The 27,016-nt window shown below is 31.4% G+C and overlaps 2 protein-coding genes and 1 long non-coding RNA gene across 3 annotated transcripts in view; 2 read left to right on the top strand and 1 right to left on the bottom strand.

The window, feature by feature from the left end:
- The first annotated feature begins 26 nt into the window (after positions 1-26).
- LOC132908685 (mitogen-activated protein kinase kinase kinase 4) lies at positions 27-8,310 on the top strand. The gene is made up of 18 exons (XM_060962901.1): positions 27-240; positions 1,402-1,536; positions 2,760-3,039; positions 3,124-3,315; positions 3,405-3,595; positions 3,676-4,092; positions 4,168-4,410; positions 4,492-4,716; positions 4,795-5,211; positions 5,270-5,377; positions 5,444-5,603; positions 5,669-6,119; positions 6,197-6,562; positions 6,638-6,825; positions 6,899-7,067; positions 7,160-7,282; positions 7,450-7,601; positions 7,679-8,310. Exons 1-18 carry the CDS (start codon positions 161-163, stop codon positions 7,856-7,858), a joined length of 4,077 nt encoding a protein of 1,358 aa, XP_060818884.1. The 5' UTR covers positions 27-160; the 3' UTR covers positions 7,859-8,310.
- Positions 8,311-8,370: 60 nt separating this feature from the next.
- The window catches only part of LOC132908688 (vesicular acetylcholine transporter-like), a 208,391-nt gene continuing 189,745 nt past the window's right edge, over positions 8,371-27,016 (bottom strand). Inside the window, exons 8-13 of the mRNA XM_060962906.1 lie at positions 25,343-25,572; positions 23,237-23,448; positions 21,755-21,877; positions 19,162-19,348; positions 14,786-14,986; positions 8,371-13,521 (exon numbers count right to left, since the gene is read on the bottom strand). Of these exons, the coding sequence (XP_060818889.1) occupies positions 13,312-13,521; positions 14,786-14,986; positions 19,162-19,348; positions 21,755-21,877; positions 23,237-23,448; positions 25,343-25,572 (1,163 nt within the window). The 3' untranslated portion in view covers positions 8,371-13,311. The remainder of the gene's footprint in view (positions 13,522-14,785; positions 14,987-19,161; positions 19,349-21,754; positions 21,878-23,236; positions 23,449-25,342; positions 25,573-27,016) is intronic.
- The window catches only part of LOC132908700 (uncharacterized), a 321,053-nt gene continuing 313,444 nt past the window's right edge, over positions 19,408-27,016 (top strand). The window contains exon 1 of the long non-coding RNA XR_009658400.1: positions 19,408-19,423. This is a non-coding gene — a long non-coding RNA (uncharacterized LOC132908700). The remainder of the gene's footprint in view (positions 19,424-27,016) is intronic.

The following is a 27,016-nucleotide window of genomic DNA, read 5'->3' as shown; positions in this document are numbered from 1 at the left end:
ATAAATTAAGTATCGATATTGGAGTACATCGTTATATTCAACATCGATACTTGAATTGAAAAGTATCGATATTCGAAACATCGATACTGTATCGCCCATCACTACTCAGTGGACGACTACAACGGTGCCTTGAGTGCGATGTGTTTGTTATCTAAGAAGAATGTTTCGTTATGATATACAAAGTCATGTTACAGAAAATTCATTCTCAGGTTCATCCGACGATGACAATGGTTATGTTAGGTAAGTTTGTCAGATGTTTATTTTGCCACGTGATTCGAACAACTTACAGTAACAGTAATACAAAAATACCACCGGTAAGAATTTTGATTGGAGCAATGTCTACGTTTTGTTTACATGTCATTCAACATTTTTTCGACTTTTAGTACTTAAAACAGAATCGCTGGTACATTAGTATAACGAACAATATAGTAAAATACAATGAATAAGTTCATTACCCATGCGAAATGAGTGTCGATTTTGGAGTGACGACATTTATCAATATACGGATAGTATATTTCATGCATTGGCACTTGTTCGTGGTAGTGTCAACGTTGTATAAAAATGTTGTATAGAAATGCAAGCGTCTATTCCGTTTGTCAAAATAGATATCTGTTTAGTGTGATGCGATGCATATAATTCCGTTTACTATACTCTTAATTTTAATATTTATGTCTGTCATATGCAACATTGTAAAATTATTACATGTAACGTAAAATTGGTCACTCATTTCATATACTCATGTATTTAATCAAATACTTGTTTATTAACACTTATTTGAAACAAAATTAATAATAGTACAAAATACATGGTAAGTTTTTATTAATATCTGGTTTCGATTGTATCATTTTTGTATATAATTAGATTATAATTTATTTAACTGTTCAAAACAATTTGATAAGTACACAGAATAAAAAAATAAAAAGTACAAAGAATAAAAATGATTCATTGATTTACTTCCGCATATAATTAATGTTTTAATATAATTATTTTATTATTTTTTCCACTTGTATGAATGTTCTTAATAATAATAATTTAATACTATTATGATATTACACATGCTATATATCGTAATTCTAAGTACATATATGTACGTGCATTCTACATACGTATCATTTTATACACATACATCAATAAACCGACATAATTATGAAATTAAAGATATTTAAATTGTTAAATATTTCAATGAATATTTTTTATATACAAATGTGGCAGCAAGTATTTGAAGGATATTTTTAGTGCTATATGTTTATCATTGAACTTTTTCAGTAATATTATTTTATATGTATGGTAATGTTATTTGACGATACAAGTAAGTTTTAGTTTGCAATGTTTAAAAATTTGATGTATTTCCTCTGAATTTTATTTTTATTTGATCTATTTTAGTAGTTCATGCCTTTTCAGGAAAAAAGATTCAAGCTATCCGACAAGTGAATTCGATGACTCGATTCAAGCAATGTGCGATATTTATGGACAGACACCACCGAGAACTCGACTTAATCGGAAGAAGCGATACATGAGACAGAAACTTAACGGAGGGTAAGTTAATTAGCGTTTACTTGTTTTTTTATGCGGGAAACGGTTCAGGCGTTCCTTCATTTTTCCCAATATATCTCTACATGTTATGTTAAATTTTAATAATTGTTTTCCTAATCAATAGAAAATTTGGAAATGCAATAAAAGCAATAGCCTGAGAAAAATATTTATAGAACCGTACATTTACATGTATTTACATATACATATGTAATTTAATCTAATTTACAACGTTTATTTTATAATTTGTAAATTGTAAATGTATGTGTAAAATTATATTAAAATATTATTATAAAAGTAGATATCATTAATAAAAATATATTTGCGATAAATTATAATGTTATAATGATAAAAATGTTATGGGTTTTACATATAATTTTATCAATTTATATGTAAAATTATACATTGTATATAAATGATAGAATAGGATAAAATAAGACTTTTATTTTATTAATTTTTATTAATGTAGACAAATAATAATAAACATGTTGTCTTATCGCAAAAGATATAATGATAAATGATAGATAGCTATGTAGAAGGGACAATATTTAATAAAATTATTTAAGAGACAATATTTAATACGTTTTTTAAAGGGATTGTTTTTTTAACGGAGATAGTTAAATAGGGTTTAACTAAATAAATGTAATATAATGCAGTAATACATAATAATACAGTATAATTACAGTTTCTCCAATATTCTTCAAGTCTTTTTAAATCATTCGTAAAGATAAAATAAAAAAGAATTGTTGTAATTAGTATCTTTAAGTTTTTAAAGCAGTTTATTAATAATTAGTATGAATTTAAGAAAATCCATCATACCTTGTATCCATTTTAAGTGAATCAAAATGAGGAATTTGACTAAAATGGTACTCAATGAGTCAATATTCCGTATATAATGTATATAATGTATATCAAAATTAATATGCTATTACAAGTGTTCATGATACATTACAAATATAAATCAGCGTATTCCAGAAGAGTATATTATAAATTATTTCTGTTTATCAAATAAAATGAAAGAACGAGTTTTTTAAGCGATCTTAAAAATTTTTTTCGTAAATTTTAAATTACATATATGAAATTTTATTAAATATTAAAATATAAAAATGTATTCCTTTACAATCTCATACATGTATTCATATATGTTAAAAAATATATTATACATATCTTTTTGAATACCATATTTTGTCATATATTTAATCGTACACATAAATTTAATTAATTTTAAGGGAAACGAAATCGTTAGAAAAAGACACACCGTCGAAAGGAGCGATCCGCAGGCGCAATACTCTGGACAACATTATTTTTAATGAAATGTGTGACAAAGCAGATAAGGATTGTGAAAATGAGGTGAACCAAGATATAGCGAAGGAAGGAAATCGAAAATGTAAAAGGACATTGAAAGTGTTACGCGGAACTGAAAGAGATTTAAAACTGGATATGGAGGCAGCTTATAATTATAACGAGAAATTCGGTCCTCATCAAGTATCTACTCCTAATCATATGAAGGTATAAAATAATAATAAATAATTTAAATTGTAGAAAATTGTTTGGCGATTGTCCAGGCGTAAAACTAATTGAGAATTTTTATAGATTGAAACTCGAAATAGATTTCGTAGCTTGCGATCCAAACCTGTTGATGTAGAAGAGAGAAAGTCTAAAGTTAAACTTACCGAGAAAATCCCAATTACTGATGATAAGGAATCGATCGCGCAATCACCAAAAACGTTGAGTCTTAAAGAACGGGAATTATTTCATGATACATTTTCTTTTTTAATTAAATTGGTATGCGAATTTCTATTACGAATAATCCCGTAAAAAATACATTTATATCAAAAATTTGTACATACTAAAGTTTTGTTTATATTTCGTAGGGAAGTACGGAACGTAATTGCCGTCGGCAAATCAGCCATGAAGAAACGCGGTGGCAAAACGAATTGAAAGATCTAATATGGCTAGAACTACAAGCTCATCACGCTGATCGGAGTCCAATGGCTCAAGATGAGTACTTGTGCAAGCAACGTGAGGCTGTAGAAGGTTTACTTAAAGAAATAATGGAGTATAGGTAAATTATGTAAGAATTTAATAGATTCTTACAGTTATAAAATTGAAAAAGAATTCCAATAAAATAATGTTAATTTTTAGATATGATCCTATTGCGAGTGTAAAAAATGATAATATGCCTTGGATTAATATTAATACCACGCGTATTGATCGAATAGTAAACGCAGGATCTAGTCCAAATATAGAATTAGGTATTTGTCCAGGTTGTCTTTCGATGTATTGTAGAGCATGTGCACGAGCACAAGGTGAAGCTTTACAGCAAGTAGAAGGATTACTATCTAGGCTAGAGGTAGCAGAAGCACTTTATCCTTCGTCACAAGCCTTTGCTGCACATTATCCTTTATATAAAAGTACAGAATTTATTGGTAGAGTGAAGGCAATGTGTCTTTGGTATAATATGACTAAGCATCATCGACTCAAATTACAAATACTGGGAAAATTATTAATGATGTCGCATACAAAGAAAAAACACGACGATACTGGAGATTCTGGAATAAGGTGTCAGAAATAACGATATTATCATAACAAAATACGATATTAAAACAAGGAAACTTAATTTTTTTTTCGTTTTAGTTTACGATCTTCCGATGTGACCGATCATTTAGAGTGGAAGCAAACTTTGGTACGCTTTGAAGTATCAAACCAACAAGACGAAAATTCCAGCCCTTCAGATAGCAATAATAGTAATAATTCTTCTGGTTTATCTTTCGTACAATCCTGGCCTTCTACTCCTGAATCGTCATTTACATGTGGAGAAGATGATAAAAACGATAGATTTGACTTTTACCTAGTTGAATTCGATCGGCAAGCTTACAGGTAAATATTATGTTAAAATATTAAAAAATGCTTTTACGTTTAATGAATAGATTAATTTTTTATTTTTCCTTTAATTCCTAGGAAGTATATTGAAGACGTATTAAAGACTAGAGGTTTAAGAAAAAGTTTAAATTTTCTTGAGAGATTACATACTTCTGTCTTAAGGAAAGCAAGGTTGACATTAGAAAAAAGTGATATAAGTGAATCTAATAATACTTTGAACGAAGAGTATGAAGGCGATGAAGAATTGCGACGATATGGGGTGTGGAGTCCCGAAGCAAGAGAATTAAATCTTCCATCTTATAGGTAAAACGTTCGTATATATATATTTTGTTTATATTTTATTCTAAAACTTTTGCATTAAATAACAAAAAAAATTTTTAGGGCTGCTTTCGTGTTTTTGTCTCGAGTTCCATTAGATGTTGTTCATGAGTTTTTAAGAATGAGATTAGAACAAAAACCAGAACAACCAAGTCCACTATCAGTTCGACAACTTATGCGTGAACTTAGGGAAGGTCTTAGAATTGCATGTATCCATCGCGACAGATTTGCAGCTCATTCTTGTGCAGCAGTTGTCAATAATAATGATAGTTGCGAAAATTTATTTCAAGAAAACGTGAAAGATTTCGACGAAAGTTTGAAGGCTGTTTTTGAAGTATATCTTGATTACCTTCAGCAGTGGGTAGATATGGTACAGCATGACAGTTTCCACAAAAATTTGATTATGGATGAGTGGATGTTTGTAAAATCAATAGCAGGGAATATATTAAATGGATACGAGATTGCGGGAGTTAAATTTTGGTGAGTTACATCATAATATTTTTGTAATATATATATTCTTCCGCGTTTTATTTTATAGTGAAATCGCAAAAACTATGATTGAACAAGTTAAAGAATACCTTAACGAGAGACCACGAGAGATTCAGGAAAATTTTGAGGATTGGAATGATGATGATTGGTCAAACAGGTAAAATTGGATTACTTTGTAAATTATACTATAAATGTTTTTATTTTATTCTGGCACATCACTTAGATTTCAGCGAATGTTTGTACGACGTGAATGGCAAGGAATGTTTGTAGAAGCTCGGGAGAAGGTGGTTAAAGGTGTCATGCTTGCTAGGTGTTTGAAACGTGATATTGTAAATTGGTCTATCTTTGACAAAGAATTAGAGAAATCATTAACATCTTTAAAGGTAAAAGTTATTATAGATTAAGCTAGAATTATTCCTTTACAAAGAAATATTCCTTATATATGTAGGATACAGTTATGGATCTCAGACTCGATATCACAAACGTTATTGAAAATTTTCAACGTGATCTCAAAAAAATAGAAGAATCAAATTATGAATATGATCGATCTGCTATACGTTCAAGAATAAGAGAAATACTTCATCAGGCTTATCGAATGGGTTTTGATTACCATAAAGAAACATGTAAACTATTTGCACTTGAAGAAAAAGCTATTTTAGCTGAAAGTCTGGTTTCTTTCGCCTTTTTGTGGATGGAGTTTGTTAGAACACGATGTGAACGTGGAAGAGGTTTACGGCCTAGGTGGGCAAATCAAGGTTTAGAATTTTTAATTACAGTATGCGAACCACATAATACCAAACATTTAACCGATGAAGAATTTGAGGAATTAAAAACCTGTATGGATCGTTGTATTTCGCACGTTGTTGGAAGTGCAAGTACTGCTACAAATGAAACAGAAAGTGAAGTTCTATTTTTATTCTATGCTTAAGCATTATTTATTCTTTAATCAGATGTTGATCAGCTGTCTTCATTGCAGATTTAAAAAGGTTACCTCATTCAAGAGCGTCTTCACCTTGTCATACTAGAAGCAGAACTGCGAGTTTAAGTCTCCCTCAGAAATCTAAAGATAATGTTAGATCTCCAGATATTCCAACGAGTTCTAGAAAATCCTTTTCATCAAGTGTGGTTGATGGAAATGTAGGTATTACTATAAATAGTTCTGAACGTACTATACCCAGGCAGGAAAGAATCAATCGGGCTATAAGAAAAGTTGAATGTGATATTGACGAGAGATTAAAAGGCCGCGAACTTATAGGGCAAGTTACTGATAGAAAAGCTGTTGATAGAGTTCGTATTAAAGCAAGAAGAGTTACCTTTACTTGGCAAAGAGGTATCAAAATAGGTAAATTCAACTGAATATGAAAATGTATTAATTTTTATTTTAATATACATTATACATTAAAATTCTTCCTTATAGGACAAGGAAGATTTGGTAAAGTATATACCATAGTCAACAATCAAACTGGTGAATTATTGGCTATGAAAGAAGTTCAGTTTCAACCTGGGGATCATAGAGCAATTAGACGTGTTGCCGAAGAGCTACAAATATTTGAAGGAATTCAATACAAACATTTAGTACGATACTACGGATTAGAAATTCATCGTGTAAGTTGATGTGTATATAATAGAATATTCATATTTTTATAAATACATATGGATAACATTAGCCTTATTGTAGGAAGAAATGTTAATTTTTATGGAATTTTGCGCTGAGGGAACGTTAGAAAGTCTAGTAGCGGGCAGTGGAAATGGTCTACCAGAGTCATTAATTAGAAAATATACACATCAACTCCTTTCAGCTGTAGCAGTACTCCATTCGCATGGAATAGTACATCGCGACATTAAATGTATGTTTTATATTGTAATATAACAATAATACATTATCGTGTACATATATGATTTGATCACAAATCATGAAATATTTCTATTTTATATCTAGCTGCAAACATTTTTTTAACGGATGAGGGTAATTGTTTGAAACTTGGTGATTTTGGAAGTGCTGTGCAAATTAAAGCACATACTACTATGCCAGGAGAATTACAAGGTTTTGTTGGTACTCAAGGTTAGCTTCAGCTTTTATTTATGATTACAGTAATGTCCACGGGTATGCACATTCATATATGTGTTATAGAAATAATTGTAACAAATAACAAAAGTTCCTGTACCTCATTCTAATATTTGTGATATTGTGCCTTTAAAATTAATTTAATATCTAATATTTGCACATAGCTTACATGGCACCGGAAGTGTTTATGAAATCAGAAAGTAGTGGACATGGTAGGGCTGCTGATATTTGGTCAGTTGGTTGCTGTGTTATAGAAATGGCGAGTGGACGAAGACCTTGGTCAGATTATGATTCTAATTATCAAATTATGTTTAAGGTATGTGGTAGTAATCGCGCTTCCCTCCAGAATGTTTACTTTTTACATTGTTTTGTTTTATCTATCAATTCTTTCAGGTGGGAATGGGTGAAACTCCAGCATTGCCCAAAAATCTTTCCATTGAAGGAGATACCCTAATTAGAAAATGTTTACAACATGATCCAAAGAAAAGATTGACAGCAAATGCCTTACTTACACTTCCGTTTACACAAGCATACGAAGATGTTAACGCCGACTTGTTGATACTGCGACAATAAGAATAATAGGGATAGTCAATTCGTATGTAGAATCTTTCAGTTTGAAAGCATAAACTAACTTATAACATCGTTGTTACCTGCATCAGGTTAAATATATTGATAGTTCATATACTTTTACCATACCAGTTTCCTCTCTCAGATTATTTTACGGTTGTTTTCTCATATTTGTATTCTAAAAAGTGGGAAAAATTAGGCATCCAGATAGTAAGTATAAATCTGGTTATGCAGTATTAAGGCGAAAATGTTTTAAGAAGAAAAGTTATTTTCTAACATAAAACATGTATTTTTAATACTATAGCGACAAAATATAATGCCACTGTTGTATGTAAATTTTTAACATTCCTACCTTTGAAGAAGGTACTTACATTGTGTACATACATACATATATGTATAATATTGTTGTAAATTATTTTACAGTACAGAAAATAAATTGTTTGTTTTTTGTAGTTGAACATTGCACTGTGATCAATGAAAACATTGTATTGTTAAAAAAAGGAAATAAAAGTGATATGTGGTGTCACAATAGTGTTTATTCTTGCACAAGAAAACGTACACATGATACAACATACTTGCCGCAAATTAGTTAATTACAGAGGTATGCTGTGTATACTTTCCATATAAACAGAAAGTGAAGTGTGCTTACAAGTTTAACATTACTAGATATATATATATATATATATCTAGTAATATATATATATATATTATTATATATTATATAATATAATATATTATATAATATATTATATAATATATATATATATATATATATATCGCATACGAAGACGACTATTTCATAAAGAATTTTTTTTGCGATTTTGCAATTGTCACCTATCACTACCAACTGTGTTTATTATTTTATTACATCTTATAAGATATATGATATAATTTCACATCAACGACAGCAGTCTTCGCAAGAGATATTTGTATTTTGAAATAATGTCTGACTGAATTTTTATATATACGTTATTTTAGCCCACAATCAGTTGACTTTATTTCGTAAGTAATTCTAATAAGTTTAACGTATATTCTATTTGATAGAGTCGCCGCTATGTTGGCTTTCGCCTGATATGCGCGATATTCTTGGCCGCGAAAATACGATCGCAACATTTTGCGATCCGCATAACTACTTCTAATGGTGACATCCCGTTCCATTTTAAATTTAATAGGTATTTGCAGCTTAAGATTAAAAATGATACAGAACACTTTCATATATATATCGTACACATATGCGCGAAAACAGATATAGATTTTTTATATTTAAACGTTTCTTGATATGTGCGTATATGTACGTGTATAGAGTTATATATGTATATTTATATATAATTTTATTTAGTAACAGTATAAGGAACCACCACAATTCCTCGCATCATTTAAAGATTCACTCTATGTTTAAGTCCAAACAAACAATTGCTCAGACCATGAATATAAAATTTCCGATTTAATGTAATACGCAACAAATTCATCACTTAACGACAATATATGTATTAGATAAAACACTATTTTCAATAGAACATTTATGCTTTAGCGCAAGAAAACTTTGCTAAGCCTTAATGACAACCCTAAAACACGTGTGTTTTGCACATTGGAAGTATGTAATTTATAACAAAGCTAACGAACAGCTTCGTAAAATATGAATAATGTCAACAGATGTGTCGTAGTATGTAACGTGTGTTACGCTATGCATATGTATAGGCGTATATATGTTTATGTATATATATGTGTGTATATGTATATATATATAATTTCTGTTTGATTCTAAATTACGGTAAGTTATGATAATTTGATACAATAGGATGAGAGTAATGATGTAAGTGACAGTAGCGCCGATCGTTAATATTTCTATCCTTTGAAATGAAAATTGAATTTTTCACTATCGACAGAGCTTGGTATATAAGAAAAGTAGCGTTAGTTACAGTAGTAGTTAATTAGACGTAGAACATTAATGTGATAGAGAGATAGAGCTATCATCAACATTTGCCTATCTATCAAAGAAGGGCAAACCATTGACCTACCTAAGAATTGGACAAGAGTTTACTGTGCGGGCGCCAAAACACGAACGATTGGCCACGTTTAGAATGTGTTGCGACAGACGAGGTCCGTGCGCTAGAAATCTTTTCTCTACCTTACCGAGTTATTTAGTATTTCAACTTCTATTCGTGTACTCTGTCTCTTCGTTGTTTTTACTGTAAAGGTATCAAACTATAAAACAAGCTTAATACCGCGAATGATATATTTTTACAGCCTTTACGATTGATATTTTATGTTTCATACTCGACATCAATTTTATAATGTTGATATGATATAAATAAATCTTTCATTTAATAACAGTCTAGTAAATCTAAAACACGCGTTTAAGATTTTGTACTTGGTGTTTAAAGTGCTTCCGTTACGAAGAAATTTATATCGTGATGCTTCGCGATCAAATTGTTTTGCTATAATAATTTAATAATATCTGTAAAGTATACGTCAGATTGTATAAAATATATACGTTTCCTTCTTATGACGTAAAAGTAATCAAAGTTTCCAATCGTTTAATTGGCACGTATTATTATGTATTACGTTTCTGCTGTTTCATGTCGAAACATATCATTCTTTTGCCAAATAAGGCAGTTTGTTTCAAAGTTGTATTTAAGTCTGTTGCATCCTTTAGATCATTTTTAACGTAATAGCGGTTTTCTATTCTTAGTGAATAATTTTGGCTTGAGAAAAATATGACAAAATTGTAATTGAAATGAAAGCAATATTAGGATATAAAAATTGGACACTAGCAGGGTTAACAAGCAAATTTGATACTTTCTCACACGAAATAGTTGAAGCATCATAGCACTGAATAAACGTATTCTTGTTTACAGTTTTAAACAATGGGTTATTATCAATTTCTATAGAAAATAACTGTGGAATGTTAATTGCTTACAATAATTGAGCTATAAAGTTTACTTAGAGTGACTCGTGAAAGTATTTGAACATCCTTTAAAACAGAACATAGATGAATTAGTTAACCAGTTTACAAAAATATTTGAAAATAGTAAAGGTCTTTTTTACAATTTCCTTATCCCAGCTTGTAATAAAAATTTGAAAGATGTGTTTTGTAGATTTTACTGTTTTCTACTTTCGTAGATCTTAATTATATACATACTGAAAATTTCATCGAAATTGGTTGATGTAGAAATAAGGGACAGGCATCGAAAGATGTAAGAATCTTTAGATTTATTACAGTCAAACTCGTGAGAAACTGCGATTTTCACCATTTGTAATCGTTTGTGACTCACAGCAACGTTAACCACCGATCCATCTAACTTGTCAAAAAAAAGTCAAGACGTTTGGTTCGATATTAAAAAAGTTAGTTCTGTTTTAAAGAATGTTCGAATATTTTCGTGAGTCGCTGTATGTGAAGATAAAGGTACATCGATACTCAACTATGTTTTGTCAAACATGATTAAATAATGCTTTCTCCTGAGACAGAATACCACATTTTGGATGCCTTTTTCATTCAATGCATACAGATTCAATAAAATGTACGCTTTATAGTGAAACGACTAACAATAAAATCTACGCTCATCGAGCTAACAATAAAAGTAAATGTCATTGCTTCCAAACATATCGATATATCTCATTTAATCGTCGAATTACTCGAATTTGAATTTCGCAACATGAAGCTACGTGTATTAACATTTTCGTAGTTTCTAAATATCCCTAGATATCACTAACTAATCGTTCGATTACATTTAAGATTACATGTCACTATAGAACATCCAATTCACGTGGCTAAACCCGTTAAAGCACCGATAGTTTAACAATACAACTAATTATTAGAATTAGACCCCCTTTAATCGTAAATGCACGATTAAAATCAAGCGATAGGGAAATAACGAAACTTCGCTTTCGGTGGAAAGGAACTTCCAGCGCTCGGACATAAATGTTCGAGGATCTTCGTAACAGGACTAGAGTTTTACAATGACCGATCGATCTATATTGCCTACTACACGCAGTGACTACCGTTTAAACGTTTTCGTCTCAGTTTGTTCGGCTTTGGTCGTCAATTATCAGGTAAACATTTGTACGCGTGTACCTATTTAACAACAGATGAGATTACAGTGTCCAGTGATTTGCGAAGAATTTTTTAAGTGTATTAACGATTAGATGATCGTCACGTAGTTTTTTTCTAGATATGAATATCGATAACTGTAATAACAAGTAAGATGAACGTGATATTTCTATACATGTATTGCTCGTAATAGAAGGCTTCCTTCTTACGGTAATTTATAATCTCTATTAAAACAAATTGTGCCATTTGATGGAGAGTTCTTGCATATTCCTTGCTGTTTCGTTAATTGAAGTAGTTTATCGAAGTTTAATTCTGTAGTATAACATATTAGTGTCATTGATACGATGATATAGAGTTTTTGTAATAAATAAATAAAAAGAGAGAGAGAGAGAAGCAATTATTTTAACTGAATTTAAAAAATATTATAGTAACTTAAAATTAAGGCAACAAATCGTTTCTTACTTAAAATATTATATTATATCAACGTAAATATATAGAGTATATAATGCGAATTATTTTAGAAATTATTACATGTAAATATGTAATAATAATTGAGTTCATTTTGAAAAAGATATTTTACGTCATCCGTATCAAAGTTTTTGCTTATCTCGATAATAAGAATTTTGTTGTTCTTTAATGGTTCACTGTTTAATATAAAAATGTAAAACTGATGTTAATTCCACATCTTGTTACAAAGTTTTTGCAACTTTGATTTCCTCTCTCTTAAAGCTTGAAAAGTTTAACTTAATACACCGTGGCTCTGGGAACATGTATATCTTTTCTAATTCTAAAATAAAATTAAAACAGTTTCATTAAGATAACTATAGATTACTATTTTTTACAAACAAACTATTATCTTTAATTATCAGAAAAATTATTGACAATATTATACAATAAAAGAAGATATTAAATATCAAATATTTAAACTGGGAAGAATAGCGAGAAAAAATTTCTTTCAAATGGCACAATTCTTTTGGTTATTTCTATTCGCATTTGCGTTATTATATCACGAACATGAATAGACGGAACAATCAAATACAAAATTCACGATAATATGTAGAATTATTAGCTAAAATGCATTCATTGGAAACAGACTGTTCGAAATAGATATAGAAACAGAGACAAAATAGACAAAATATTCATTTTGTTTCTGCATCGGTTCTGTTCTATTCCTATTCATGATTTTAAAGAGGAATCAAATCAGCGATATCTAGCAAATTGTGTGAGTTCTAATGCGAACAGTTCTCTTAAACGCTTATTATTCGTACTATGCTAAATACTTTCACAGACGAGCTCGAGTATACTTCCTTTCGATATGATTTCGGATTCGCAACCGAGAAATGATCATTATTTCTATCTAGCATCTTAATACATTGCTTTCGCGCGATTTTATCTCTTAGTCGCCAGTTTATCTCTGATTTGCTCTGTTTAACATGTCCGCCATGTCTCGTAAGCTTTGCTTGAGCGTTTGAGCGAAACGCGTTGCGTTCGTTCTACCATCGCTATGAAAAGCAGATACAGAAAATATGATGCCGTTGTTCCTCATATTATAAGCGCAACCGTAACCGTCTGGCACTACTGGACCGTAACCAATGATTGCATCGTTCTTCGAAGTTACCTGAAAATTAGATATTTCTTGTTAGTCGATATTTAACGTACGGGGGAGATTATTAAAATAGGGATTATTAGAAATAAAATTATTAAGAAGATTATTAGAAAAAATTGCATTTAAGCAGAAATTTGATTGATCGATTTGTTTAATGTTTCGATGTTACAAGTAAACGTAAATCACTCCAATTGTAATCTACTAAGTACTAAAATTGTGAAATTGTAAAATCATAATCTTTATGCAGTAAGAGTCTGTAACCTGCAGTGTCGTGGATAATTGTAAACTCAACCCTATTTTTAGATTTTTCATAATATTAGAAGAAAAACATTAAAATTGATAAAATTGTTTATACAATTTCATATTATAATATAAAATAAAGCTGAAGATACAACATGCAGAAATCTTCTTCTTTCGAAGTCTGGATGAAATGAATTTTATTCCTAGAACTGTGTTTTTTGCTGTGAAGAAATATGAATTCGACGTTAATTTTATTACATTTTCATTCAATATTTAGTGGCTTTTCTTTCATTTTTTTAAAGCGGATCTTATTCTTTTATTAAGTTCAATATTTTCTATAGATAGTTTCTCCTGATCGTAAACTTTTCTAGAATTCTCCACAGGTTTTCGATTGGATTCAGATCAGCATTCAATAAAAACTAATAATTCTAATTATAAGTAATAATTCTATTCCGAAATCTTAATCTTGTTTGTAGTGGCAGCTGTATGAATAGGAGCATTGTCTCGTTAAAAAAAAACGTCTTTTTGCCTTCCGTTTCAGTTATGTAAGGTAATAATTCACTATGTAACATGTCCTAATATCCTGTAGCGTTCAATTTACCTTTTACAAAAACAATTTCACTCAACATATCCAGGCATGATTAGTGGTGTCTTGAATATATTGAAGAGATAATGCAGAAAATGTGTTTGAGTCTATAATTATTCACAGCACTGTATACCTAGTAATTTATCAGTTTGCTAACGTAATTAGCTAGCAAATTACTGTGCTCGGAGACTCTAATAAATTATTATATTAATAATCTCGTAATCAATTTGGACATGAAGATGTACAACTAATAATTTATGTAGTATGTAGAATCAATCTGATAGATAATGATGATGATGATGATGATGAAGTGCTACAGATCTGTTTGGTCATCGTGTATAATGACCTCGTGTGGACAACTTTGAGGTGTTGAAGAACAGAAGCCTACATGAAAGTGGCATACATGTGAGAGTTTCAAGTATCGATCAATCGTTGATCATCATTATTAACCTGTGACGTTGAAAGAGCAAAATGATTGACGATCTTGTAAGCCTGATCAGTGAAAATATCCGGGATTGGCTCTCCAGCTTCTTGTGCGGCGTAACGGAGGCCCATTAAATGGTTGTCAATTCCATAACCATTTATGTTGTCGTTCATTTCCTTAGTCTGTCTTTGTACCGCCAAATCAAACAGCTCCTTGATCCTCTCTTGCTGAAAAAGCCATTGCAAACGGACCATTTCAATGGTGAACGAAATTAACATATACATATGTATATTCTATATTTATATACCTACACTTTTGTAGTAATTCATTAGAAATGTTAACATTAAAAAATTATTTGTACGCAGAAAATGAACATATTTAATTTCATGCTAATATATGTAAATGTATACGTGTAGATATATATATATATATATATATATATATATATATATATATAAGTACTTTTGTATACATGATGCCTTGCATTTTGTTGTACATATTCATTAATATTAATTACTAAGAAAAATTAATTTCGAAAATTTATTATACGTTTTAACGAATTTGATTCCTGCACAAAGGCAGAATGTACGTTAATATGCATCGTGTATTATATGTCGTATATTATAGCGTCGTATATTATTTACTGATAAAAATATTAATATATTTATATGTAACATGCTTTACATGTAAAGTGCTCTATTATAAAAGACAGAAAATGTGATTTGTCATGCTTTTTATCGGTGATCTTCATATACTAACTCTGAGACGAACTATAGTTTTATTTTAGGTAAAGTTAGAAAATAAGAAAATGTTTAGGAAAATGTTTGTTTCAGCGTTTGTTGAGCTTGAATTTAAAAAGAAATATGTACAGTATAGTCTCTCTTATTCGAATATCCTAATATCTAAACGCTGTATCGTCCAAACATAGTATTTCTCAGTATTCCTTTCTTCCGTTTCAAATATGTACATATTTTATTAGTGTTCGTATATAACGTACTCTTTCCTTGATTCGACTGACTGAGTTTTGATTATAAGAATTTATTATGAAACTAATATCGTTTTAGCTAATGAATCAAACTACGACATAATTAAAAAACTCGAAAGTGGTGCAAGTGCAACAGAATTACCCAGAATACACAATGTTGGGAAAGTCGCAATCACAGACATTAAAAAATAAAAATATGGTATTGAAAATTATCCGATGCATATTCCTTTGATGATAGCAATAGTAAAAAGGTCTTAAATATACTGAGGTAATGAAATAGTTTCATTGCGATAAAAACGATGATAATGGCGATTTTACACAGATGAAAACAACAAACGAGCTCCAGATTTTCTGAAAGATATTGCTTCCTACAACTTGTTATAGATTAGATTTGTCCCGCTGAACGTGGTTACTAGTAGTTGTAGAAGGTGCGCGTGATCCTAAACACGTAATTAAAAAGAAAAATAGCAAACGGAAGTGACGATGAAGAGGTGCCTTTTTGTAAACGATTTCGATGGTTCGAAGTATAAGAAGAGATTCTTCATAAATATTTAAAGAAGAAGTCAACTAAATCTTAATCTGTATTCGAATAAATGAAATAATAAATAATAAGATATAATAAGCAATAATAAATCAATAAGATCGACGTACAACGTCTCTCACACGGCTGTAAGTTAAGGGGTTAACGTGGTCCCTAATAACCATGGAAGGTGCATGTAACCTTAAACACGCAATTTAGAAGAAAAACAGCAAACGAAAGTGACGATGAAGTGGTGCCTTTTTGTAAAAGATTTCGATAGTTCGAAGTATAAAAAGAGATTCTTCTGTATGCAGTTATTTATGTTTAAAAAATTATGTGTTTCAGCAGCCAACAAGATATGGGATTCATAAATATTTAAAGAATCTGTCAATTAATCATAATCTGTATTTGGATAAATGAAATTCCACATCGGGAAAATGATCGTTCTATTATCGGAAAATTCCGTTATCCCAACAATTTTGTCTCCTTATTAGTTCGGACTAGACAGGATTTACTGTATTTCGATGATACTGACTTATAATTTATAAGAGCTTCGTCGCGAAATAATACGGGGAACCAATTTATACAAAGAAAATCGTAGAGCTCCATTTAAAGGAAAGTGGAATTGTATCGGTGCATTCTTCTTTAAAACCGTTTCCTAACTATAACTTTTCGCTCCAATAAAACTACAATGCGTCCCAGTTACTAAAATCATTCTGTATATAAACCATTACAATTCAATTAGTACTCATTTGTTCACTCATTGTCAGCTGTTAATTTGACATTTGAGTACCTAGTATTTCTTTCGTAAAAATGATTGAAAATCAACTTGATCGGAAATGAAGCTATGTATATAAGAAGAAAACCTTGTCTTGTTGTGGCTATATACGTACATAGGTATTTTTAGGCGATCAACCATCCCATTTTCTGTTGTTAGTGCAAAACATTACGAAACATTCTGTATACGGTACACGAGAACGAGTGTATCTACGGAAACGTATGGGCTCGTTAGTCGTTAGGGTAGAAAACTACACGCACGGAGGGAGTCAATTTCATTATCGTGCATTTTCGATGAACAGCGGAGTAATTGCGGGATAGAAGACGGCTGAAATAACATCGTGATAAACGAGAAACAACAGTCAGCTCGCCGTGCCACTTTCCAGACGAGGGTGAACCGCGGAAAGAAAGCAAACGGTAAAACCCCCATGAAACTCGCCCGAGGCCACTCGAGAGACCAGGCAAACACTCCAATGGGAAAAAGAGCGAACACGGTCTAGTTTAATTGATTGCCTTTTTCTTCAAGAGTCTCCCTTCCTGTATTATTTCGTTATTTTTCCCATCTATATAGACTTGTCTACCGCTTGTCGTTTTTGTGGAATCGTATTTATGGTCTCGGTTCTTCTTTTCGGATTAATACTGTGTACACCTCTGTAGATGAGTACGAAAATTTTCGAAAAGCGAAAGAAACACGAGAAGCTCGAGTAATTTGAGTGAAACTGTGAAAAGATTGACTAGACTTCGATTTCTATGATTTTTGGATATATTGTAAAACTCAACGTTTTGACTACCTTTTTCTGTGCATATAAGGGCTGAACTTGCCTAGTTTCCGAGATATTCACAAAGAAATGCTGGTGGAAGAATTGAATTCTGCGTACAGTATGGTACAGTGTATAGTATGTCTATTTTAAGTGTATACATGCGATTATTTCTATAAGTATCAAAAATAGGAAAAAATGTCTCGAATATAAGTTGTATAATAACAAAGAGGACATAATCTGGTGTAATTAGATTCTTTTGTTGATAGCCAAGTAGATGTTATATGAAGATGACATATAGGTTTCTTTAGATAGAATCATATAATTTTAAATACATTAATCGATCCGCCTCATTCTCTACAAAGAAAGTATTCACCTAATTATGTAGAAAAATCATTAGTTTAGAAGATATTTTAACTTTGATTTGTAAAATTTAACGTATTAAACTATCAGCTCCTGTCTTTCCTTGTCTGTTATACGATAAATTTGACAAATAAAGTTAAAATATCTTCTAAACTAATGCCTTTTCTGTATAATTAGGTGGCCACTTTTTTCTAGAAAATGCTGAAACGGATCTATTATAGTATTTAAAATTATATGATGCCATTAAAAATAAATGTATATCACCTATCACCACAAATGTATCTCTACTTGGCCATCTATGAAAAAGCTAACTTCATCAGATTATGCCCTCTTTCATACCATACTACTTTTGTCTGAAACATCTTTCTGTACTTTTGATACTTACAGAAGTAATCGTGGTTATACAACTAAAACGAACATACTGTAGTTGTGCATGTTTGGCAACGTATGCGTCAATATTATTTGCTGAATGTCTCATGATCCACAGCCGGATATAATAACGCCTAAACCAAACCTAATTCTTTTGCTTATACTTTATCGGTTTGGGTCAGGCGTCATTTTTCACACTCAGCAACCAATGCTGACGTATACGTTACTATCATTATATATTATGTTTTGTTTATAGTTTATTGGTTTGGGTTAGGTGTTATTTTTCACATTTGGTAATCAATGCTGACACGTACGTTGCCACAGATGCACAATTATAGGCAGAATTCACCGTAGCAGTTTTTTGCGAGTACCTCAGAGACTAAACGAATTCAGCCTTTATATGTATAGGAGAAATTGTTCAAAATATTAATTTCTATACATATCCTAAAATCATCGAAATCGGAGCCTAGTCAGTCTTTCTACAGTTTCTGCGTAATTTGAAGCTTAAGTAATCGGATGGTCGTTATGTTTTGAAAATATCTCGTCTATGAGGAGTATCGTGTCGCTACAAACGACAAACTCTACGAAATACAGCCAAGTTTCAGTTACACTGTAAATGGTGAACTGAACTCTTTTGGTGCCTTCGTCTAGGGTGTTATTTTGCTGATTCGTGGTTTGACTTTCGGGATCCCCTTGGCACATGGCCTTCGCCCAGGCCAGAGCTTCCGGGCTGGCTGCTCTGATGCAATCGATTCTTCCTAGTGCGAATCTTCGAATGCCTGCGCTCTCATAAGTCGCTACTAAGTTTCCATGCAATCTGTTCCAAACAAAAGATTTTAGACATAAGAATTTATTATTAGCTTTTTTAAGTTAAGTTGTTAATAAATTCAAAGTGTATGTGTACAATACCCTGAACAATTATAAACTCAACCCTATTTTTAGATATTCCATAATATTAAAATAAAGATTGACAAAATTGTTTATATAATTTCATATTATAATATAATACAGAATTGAAAATACAACAAATAAAAATTCCCTTCTTTCGAAGTTTGCAAAAAATTAAATTTTCTCTTAAAATTATGTTTGTGGCTGTGAAAGAATATAAACTCAATGTAAATTTTCTTATGTTTTCATTCAGTATTTAGTAGATTGCTCTTTAGTTTTGATTAGTTCTATTAAACTATTAGGTACACTATCCTCTAACTTATTTAAAGTTATATTTCAAATAATCATCTACATTGATTTTATTCTTTTTTTTTTTTAAGTTCAACGATATTTTCTATAGTTGGCTTCTTCTGATCGTAAACTTTTTTAAACAAGAATTCCTCGCAAGTTCACGATCGTTTTCAAATCAGCACTCAATACTGTCCATGTTAATAATTCTATTGCGAAATCTCGAAACCACCTTTTTTGTAGCGGTTTTCTTTTGAAAAAATATTTTTTGTCTTCTGTTTCAATCATGAAAGGCAATAATTTGCTATGTAATATCTCTTGATATCCTGTAGCGTTCAATTGACTTTTCGCAAAAACAATTTCACTTAACATATCTAGACATGATCAGTGGTTTCTTGGAAATACTGAAGATATAATGCAGAAAATGCGTTTGAGTCTCGAATTATTCACTACACTGTTAATAAATATGTTGATACACTGCTCAAAACAATTAAAAAATCGCTCTTATGAATGGTTCTATCGCATCAACCAAACGATCAAAAACGAACAAGTCATATAGACTTAATGTCTCTTAATATGATATGTTATTCGTATGACACTGTAATACATTTAAGACAATAATTTTGCAAATAAACTAACATAGCATAAAAGAACGTATAGAATGGATATAAAATGTCGCAGTAACAGGAAGAACGAACATCTAATAATAATTAGAACGTAATTGTTTTGAGCAGCGTGTTGACGTAAGCGAGGACCATTTTGACACTTCGTAAATAGTAAATAGTAACTATGTATATCTCGAATATTTATGCAGTTGTAGGCTATTTAAAGAGTTACACATAGCGCACTATTCGATTTTTTCTTACAATTTAACATACACACACACACGCATTAAAATTCTCTCAATTTTCCGAATGCTAGTAAAATTTTTGTTTATAATAAATATGTTTATAACATTCTTCTTTCCACGTGCTTGCCTTGTACTAACAGCTTCTTTTTACGCAATGTCATCCGTATAAAAAACGTCTTGTGTAAATCGATAGATGAGTTTATTATCTTTTTTGTCAATCGATAAGCGTGCAGCGTGTTAATGAAGCGACCGAAGCTCAAGTTTAGAAGCTCAATGTTCACAGAGTGAAGTAAAAAATGCTTAACACGTTGAATGTCACGAGGGTCACCGGTGACAACTTGTCGGTAGCACCGTAGTGGTCATTGGTAACCGGTACGCCAATATTAGTAGAATACATAATTTGAACAAATGTCAATAATTATAAATTTTTCATTATTACCATTGTTACTACAAGGGTGTGACGAAATTAATGCAATATGAAACATATAAAAATAGTTTTATTTATACATGAAATATAGACCTACTATGTGCGCATATTGCTATTATCATATCGGATAAACTGCTCGAGGAACTTTCCTCTGTCTAACAGTACTCGACATGGTTTGGAGGGATTTGGTAAAAATGTATGGTCAGTGGAATTGCTTGACGCATAATCTCCATTTGAAATTATATTAACTTTAAGGGCTAACTAAAAAATAGAAAATATGAAGTGCAAAAATTTGTGTAGCATATAAAAGTATAATAAACACTCTTACCTGATTGTTAGACGCTCTCGACAAGAATAAACATGTGGAACAATTATTTAGTAACACGAAGAAACAATCTGAGATAATTGATAATTGCAAAAAATAAGTGAATCGCGCGAAATCGCATTTCAGCGCCACGGGGGTCACTGGTGACCCTTGTGATATAAATTCATTAAACATGATTATACACAGCAACTTATCTCTTGTAAGTAATATTTCAACATTATATATATCAGATAATAAAAAATTCATCATGACGCCACGGGCAATCCCTGTAAAACTAGCGTGGCATTCAACGTGTTAAAGATTAAAACCTCTAAGATCAATTCTTTCGTTGTATGATTTAATTTTGTATCTCACCGTATGGATACTTTTAGCAATTTAAATTTGTTCGCAGTAAACAATGAATATGGAAAAAATGGCAACTATTGAATATAAAATAGGTACTCACCTAAAGTGTGTAAATTGTAATGCTAGTTGTATATAAACATCCGGACTAATCTTGTGGGATTTTATAAATTCCTTCGAATATTCTTGAAACCATAAAATACAAAGGTCCAGGTCTTCCACTAGTCTATTAATACAATTATTATTATATATTACATATTATATATTATTATTGACTACATTTAATTAATAATTATATGTTATTATTAACATCTATTATTTATATAAACGGGTAAAATATTCGATCAAGTTTGTTTCTTATGAATGTTTAGCCCTTAACGCTCCAAGTGTGCCTTTCATTCACCACCGACGTGCAGCGCTCTATTCTGTAATAAACCATTTTCGTATTACTTTTATAACAATTCAATAGTTCTATTATTTTTTCTGGAATAACTTTTCAAATGCCTACGACGATCCTTCGCAAGAAGTCAAATAAGCGACGCCCGAATACGGGTGTCGTGGCAATCAACGTGTTAACGTTGGTCGCCCAGCGTAATTCGGCTAAGTTTCTCGCGGGGCCCAAATTCTACGGTCGGTACGCTCTCATGGCAAATATCCCAGATCTTTCATTTAGTCGAGAAGCATATTTCTTGTGAGACGCATATCAGTGATTTTTTCATCCTCAAAATGTTCAGTAGACAGCGTGCCCAACAACCATCGGAAAAAAACGAAGGTGTCCCACCATTTGGAGATTCGTAAGAATCAGCAGGGCAAGCCTATAAGAAGGATGTGCGCCCTATGTTACGGGAAGAAGAGGCAAACTGTCGCACGCCAAGAAGCAAGAAAAAACGTAAAAAGATTACAACATATTGTTCGAAGTGTCCAAAATCGCCCCAAATGTGTTTGGAATGTTTTAACGAATACCATGCGACATAGCATAATGTAATATTTTATCCAGAATATAAATTAATAAAAAGTATGGTATAATGTGTTTTTAGTATTTTTATGTTGTATATCCTATATATAATATCCTATATTTAATTAACTCGAACAAGAAGAGCGTCACCCATATTTGGGTTACGGGCCCCCAGGAAAACATACCCGTCACACATATATGGGTGACGCAGCAACCAACAATTTCACACTTAAAAACTTACAGGTTTTATGAAGCGTGATGAGAATAAGTTGGAGTTGCCGGTCGATATTCACAATTAAAATTCGGAGCGTTAAGGGTTAGTATCGTCATTGATCGTGATATCTCAATCTGTATACGAAATGCAATTTATACAAGTGCAAAATTAAGATACATGAAAGTAATATAGATTTGAAACGATGTAAAGATTCCATCACTCAAAATATGATGAAAGTGAAGGATAAAAAAATTGCTTTGCTTTGTTTTTCAGAACGTCGAGATTAAGACTTTAGGAACCGGACCATAGTATAAGATGTCAGGAAAGGTAAAGTTTAACTACGAAGTTTTTTGACAATCGAGAATGTTCGTTTGAACGTCTCGATAACACTGAATACACGTTTCATCGTTACTCACGCGTCAAAAGATATCATCGCATCTCGGATATCGTTGAGGCTTTGTTCGGATAGGTGCCATTCCAGTTTTTCTGGCGCAGGTAGATGCGAAGGTACCGTAATTTCCTCAGGTGGTGACATGGCATCGACCTTTTCTGTTAGTTCTTCGAACGTGATAAAAATTGCTGGACCTTCACCGGCCGAATGTTCGTAGTTCATGCCCCACATTCCGTCCTTGGTAAGCAAACATGTGAAATAGAGTGTACGAATAACGTGAGAAAATGAAACACGTAATAGTCGATCTAACCCTCAGCCGCCCTCGTTTCAATTTGACACACTTTTCCGGTAGAATATTATATTATTCGGCCATTTACAGAACAATTTTCCTGAAGCTTGCTGACTTTGACACGCGAACGAAATCTACCACCTGTGAAGGAGAACTGAAGAGCGTTTGTAGAAAACACTGTAAGCGCGAAAATTGGAAAATTTTTATTTTTTTTTAGCGGAAAATGTTCTACATGATAATACTGCAGTACAGGATCGAAATGGAATTTCTCTTTGTAATTGTTATTTCTATAATAAATAATTTAGTTAAATAATAAATAATAGTTAGTTATTACTTTCCTTAGGAAAAGATATAAGAATCAATAGAGAAGAAGGAAAAGAAACCTCACGCGACAATGTAGTCCAAATTCACGAAAAAGAAAAGTGTATCCGTGGGAAAGCTTGTATATATCACCCGTTAGTTGTAAGGAAAACTCGATGTTCCATTCATTTAGACAGATGGCATAGACAAAAACCAAGAAACGATTGAACATTTCTCGTACACAATACTAAGTGCCAAACATAAAGCTTTTGAGCACAGAGAGAAACCTTCTGGAACTTATTTTCGAAATTTCATTTGTTTTGATTATTATAAGATCTTGAATGTACGAAATAATCCAAATGCGTCACAAAATTTTCCATTTTTAGAACTAATATGTTCATCAGAAAGGGAATTGTTTTAGCTTGTATGTGCCTCTTAGTTGTAGAAAAAACTGAATGTGTCATCTATTTTAAATTTGCATGCATTGTAAGTACAAATCCTGTTTAGCTCTAAATAACTTATATAAAAACAAAAAAATATAATTTTTCAAAATGTTCTTTTTACTTTTATTATTAAACTATATTTTATAACGTCCCGAGTAAGAATTGTTATAAAGTTAGTGATATTTAGTGTCTATGTGTTCGAGCATGTTTATCGCATCGCTATTGCTTAAAGGCACCTATATTGAGTGCAATATTGTTTGTAAATGCAGAGACAATGTTGGAATAGTAGTAATTATTTGGAAATAATTATTTATTATATTTCATATTATTTATTATTATCATGTTATTTATTTACTTATTTTATAATTATTTTAATAATAATAATTATTATTATATGAATTATTTATTATAGTAATTATTTACAAACAGAAATTATCTCTTCAATTTATTTATTTTATAATAATTTTAATAATAATAACTATTATGATATGAATTATTTATTATAGTAATTATTTACAAATAGAAATTATCTCTTCAATTTTATAGGACAGTATTCCCATAAGTAGGTCATTACGCGATAAAAGAGCAACAGTTTTTAATTTTTCCACTTACAGTGTTGTCTATAAAATATCTCCAATCATTTCCATCTTATCGACGTTTTATCATTGTGTCAAGTTGACACACGAAGGATACATTAATCGTTACTGCTTGTTGCGAATTCGGTGGATCTAGACAGGATATGTATCGGGAGAAAGAATAAATTGGCTCAAATTGCGTGAAACGGAAGCAGAAAGAGAGAAATTACAAATTATCGTGAAAACGCGCTAGCGACCGTAATAGAAGTAACGACTATATTATCATCCAAGTAACCACTAGTTATGTATGTGTACATATGTTTTCCAAGTTTTCTTCCCATTCCTATGCGGAATGACAAACCGACCTAGGAACTTGGATGGGAAAATAAAAAAGATCGCTTGAATAAGAATAACTCTCGAGTAGGCAGAAATAACATTGTGCGGAGAAAAAGTTGTTACTTCAATGTGAAACTACAATCTTTCTCTTAATCGGACATAGCGTGTAGTTGTAGGTAGGTATATACCTTGCCAAGAATAGCATGGAAAGTTTTATCGAACCAACGATTCGCACCCAAATGTCTGGAACCTCCGCCGTGGAGAACATGATGAAGCACGTTAGCGTAATCTCGGTCGCCGATCCATCGATCTTCCTTGTTCAGGGGATTATTGAACGTTGCTGGCAGTACATCGTCGTCGATGCATACCACGCACAGACATCTCTCCAGCAATTCCAGATTGTGCCGATTCTGCTCGTCTGTAAAATTCTTTTGCCTTTATTTCTTTCTTTTGGTTGTATTATCGTTTATTACTCACGTAATTACAGTTTCCTATTAGAATGTATTTCTTGATTGTGTATTTAGTAAGAGCGAGGGAAAATCGCGCACAATTGACTAGCAACGATTCTTCCAAGAAAATGACATACTGTCGATACATTATAAGACGTTATAAGAGCGCTTAGTGATGTATGTAACTTTGAAATGTATTGCTTCAGCAAAGTCTGAATCTATAAATTTTATCGTTAGTAATTAAGACAAAATAATTATAGGCATACAGAATATCTTAACATTTTTCAAAATTTACTGTTATTTAAAAATTTTTTTTAGTCGACTCGTTTGAGCTCAATAATTTTTATTTATTCCTTGTTTCTCCATTCAATATGAATGATTATTTATAAAAATTTGCCAACTTGTGCACGAAAATTCTAGCAAACATAATAACGTTAATATAACACAATTTTGTTCGTAAAACGGTTCGTGAAATGTTCCATTTTATTACCTTTCAAATTAAAAATAGCTATAAATTACCTTTTTCATTTTATTTTTTGTCAATCTAGTATGAAGTTGTTCCAAATCAAACTTTAATGCAGTGAAACAAAAATTGCAAATTTAATAATTACTTTATAATCATGTAAACTAGAATCTTTAGTAATAAAACATGGAATACAACAATTGCATACATATAGATAAATCTACAAACATTTATAATTTTTCCTTTCTCAAGACAAGAAGCATAAACTTTAATTTGTAAAAATTTTGGAAGTGTCGTTTATTGGCTGGTCACATAATAAAATTTTTCGGTTGAAGATAAGAACCTGATAAAGGGTTAAAGATACTTGTTCTGCTCGAAGAGGAAACGAACCCAACCACGTATCGTCGTTAGCTTGTTACACCTTCATTCGATTTATAGACGTAGGTCGTAGGTTGTCGTTGGGTAAGGTCGGATTACGAGGATAATGGGAATATTGCGAATATTGGCGAGAGCAGAACAGCCGGTTAATTATGCCGTGGGAGGGTACGTAGCAGCAAGGGTTGCCGGAGAACTTGCAACAAGATTACTCTAACTGCTTGGCAATGGTATGAGTCAGTACAGAGTATATCGACATCAGAAAATGGATATAAATGTTTCTTGTTTTCTTTTCTTTAATATTTTATAATATGCTACAATCTAATAAATTCTATAGTTAGAAAATCTCTATAAGACTACAACTTTATTCATTTGTGCTGCGAAAACCTCTAGAAGTCGAGATAAAACTCACTTGAACTCGAATTATTTGCCACCTGTCCAGATGCGTTATTTTAGCTCTGAAACTCGAATTTACAATAGCCAGACCTTTGCAGGTGGAAGTTTATCTCTGCAAATCGAAATACGCCTATAGCTATGCCATGAATCATAAGATGTGAGAAAACAATCCTTCGATA

This window comes from Bombus pascuorum, chromosome 7, assembly GCF_905332965.1.
Source record: "Bombus pascuorum chromosome 7, iyBomPasc1.1, whole genome shotgun sequence".
NCBI lineage: Eukaryota > Metazoa > Arthropoda > Insecta > Hymenoptera > Apidae > Bombus > Bombus pascuorum.
The sequence above is the reverse complement of the archived record's forward strand: the minus strand, read 5'-3'. Positions and strand labels throughout refer to the sequence as shown.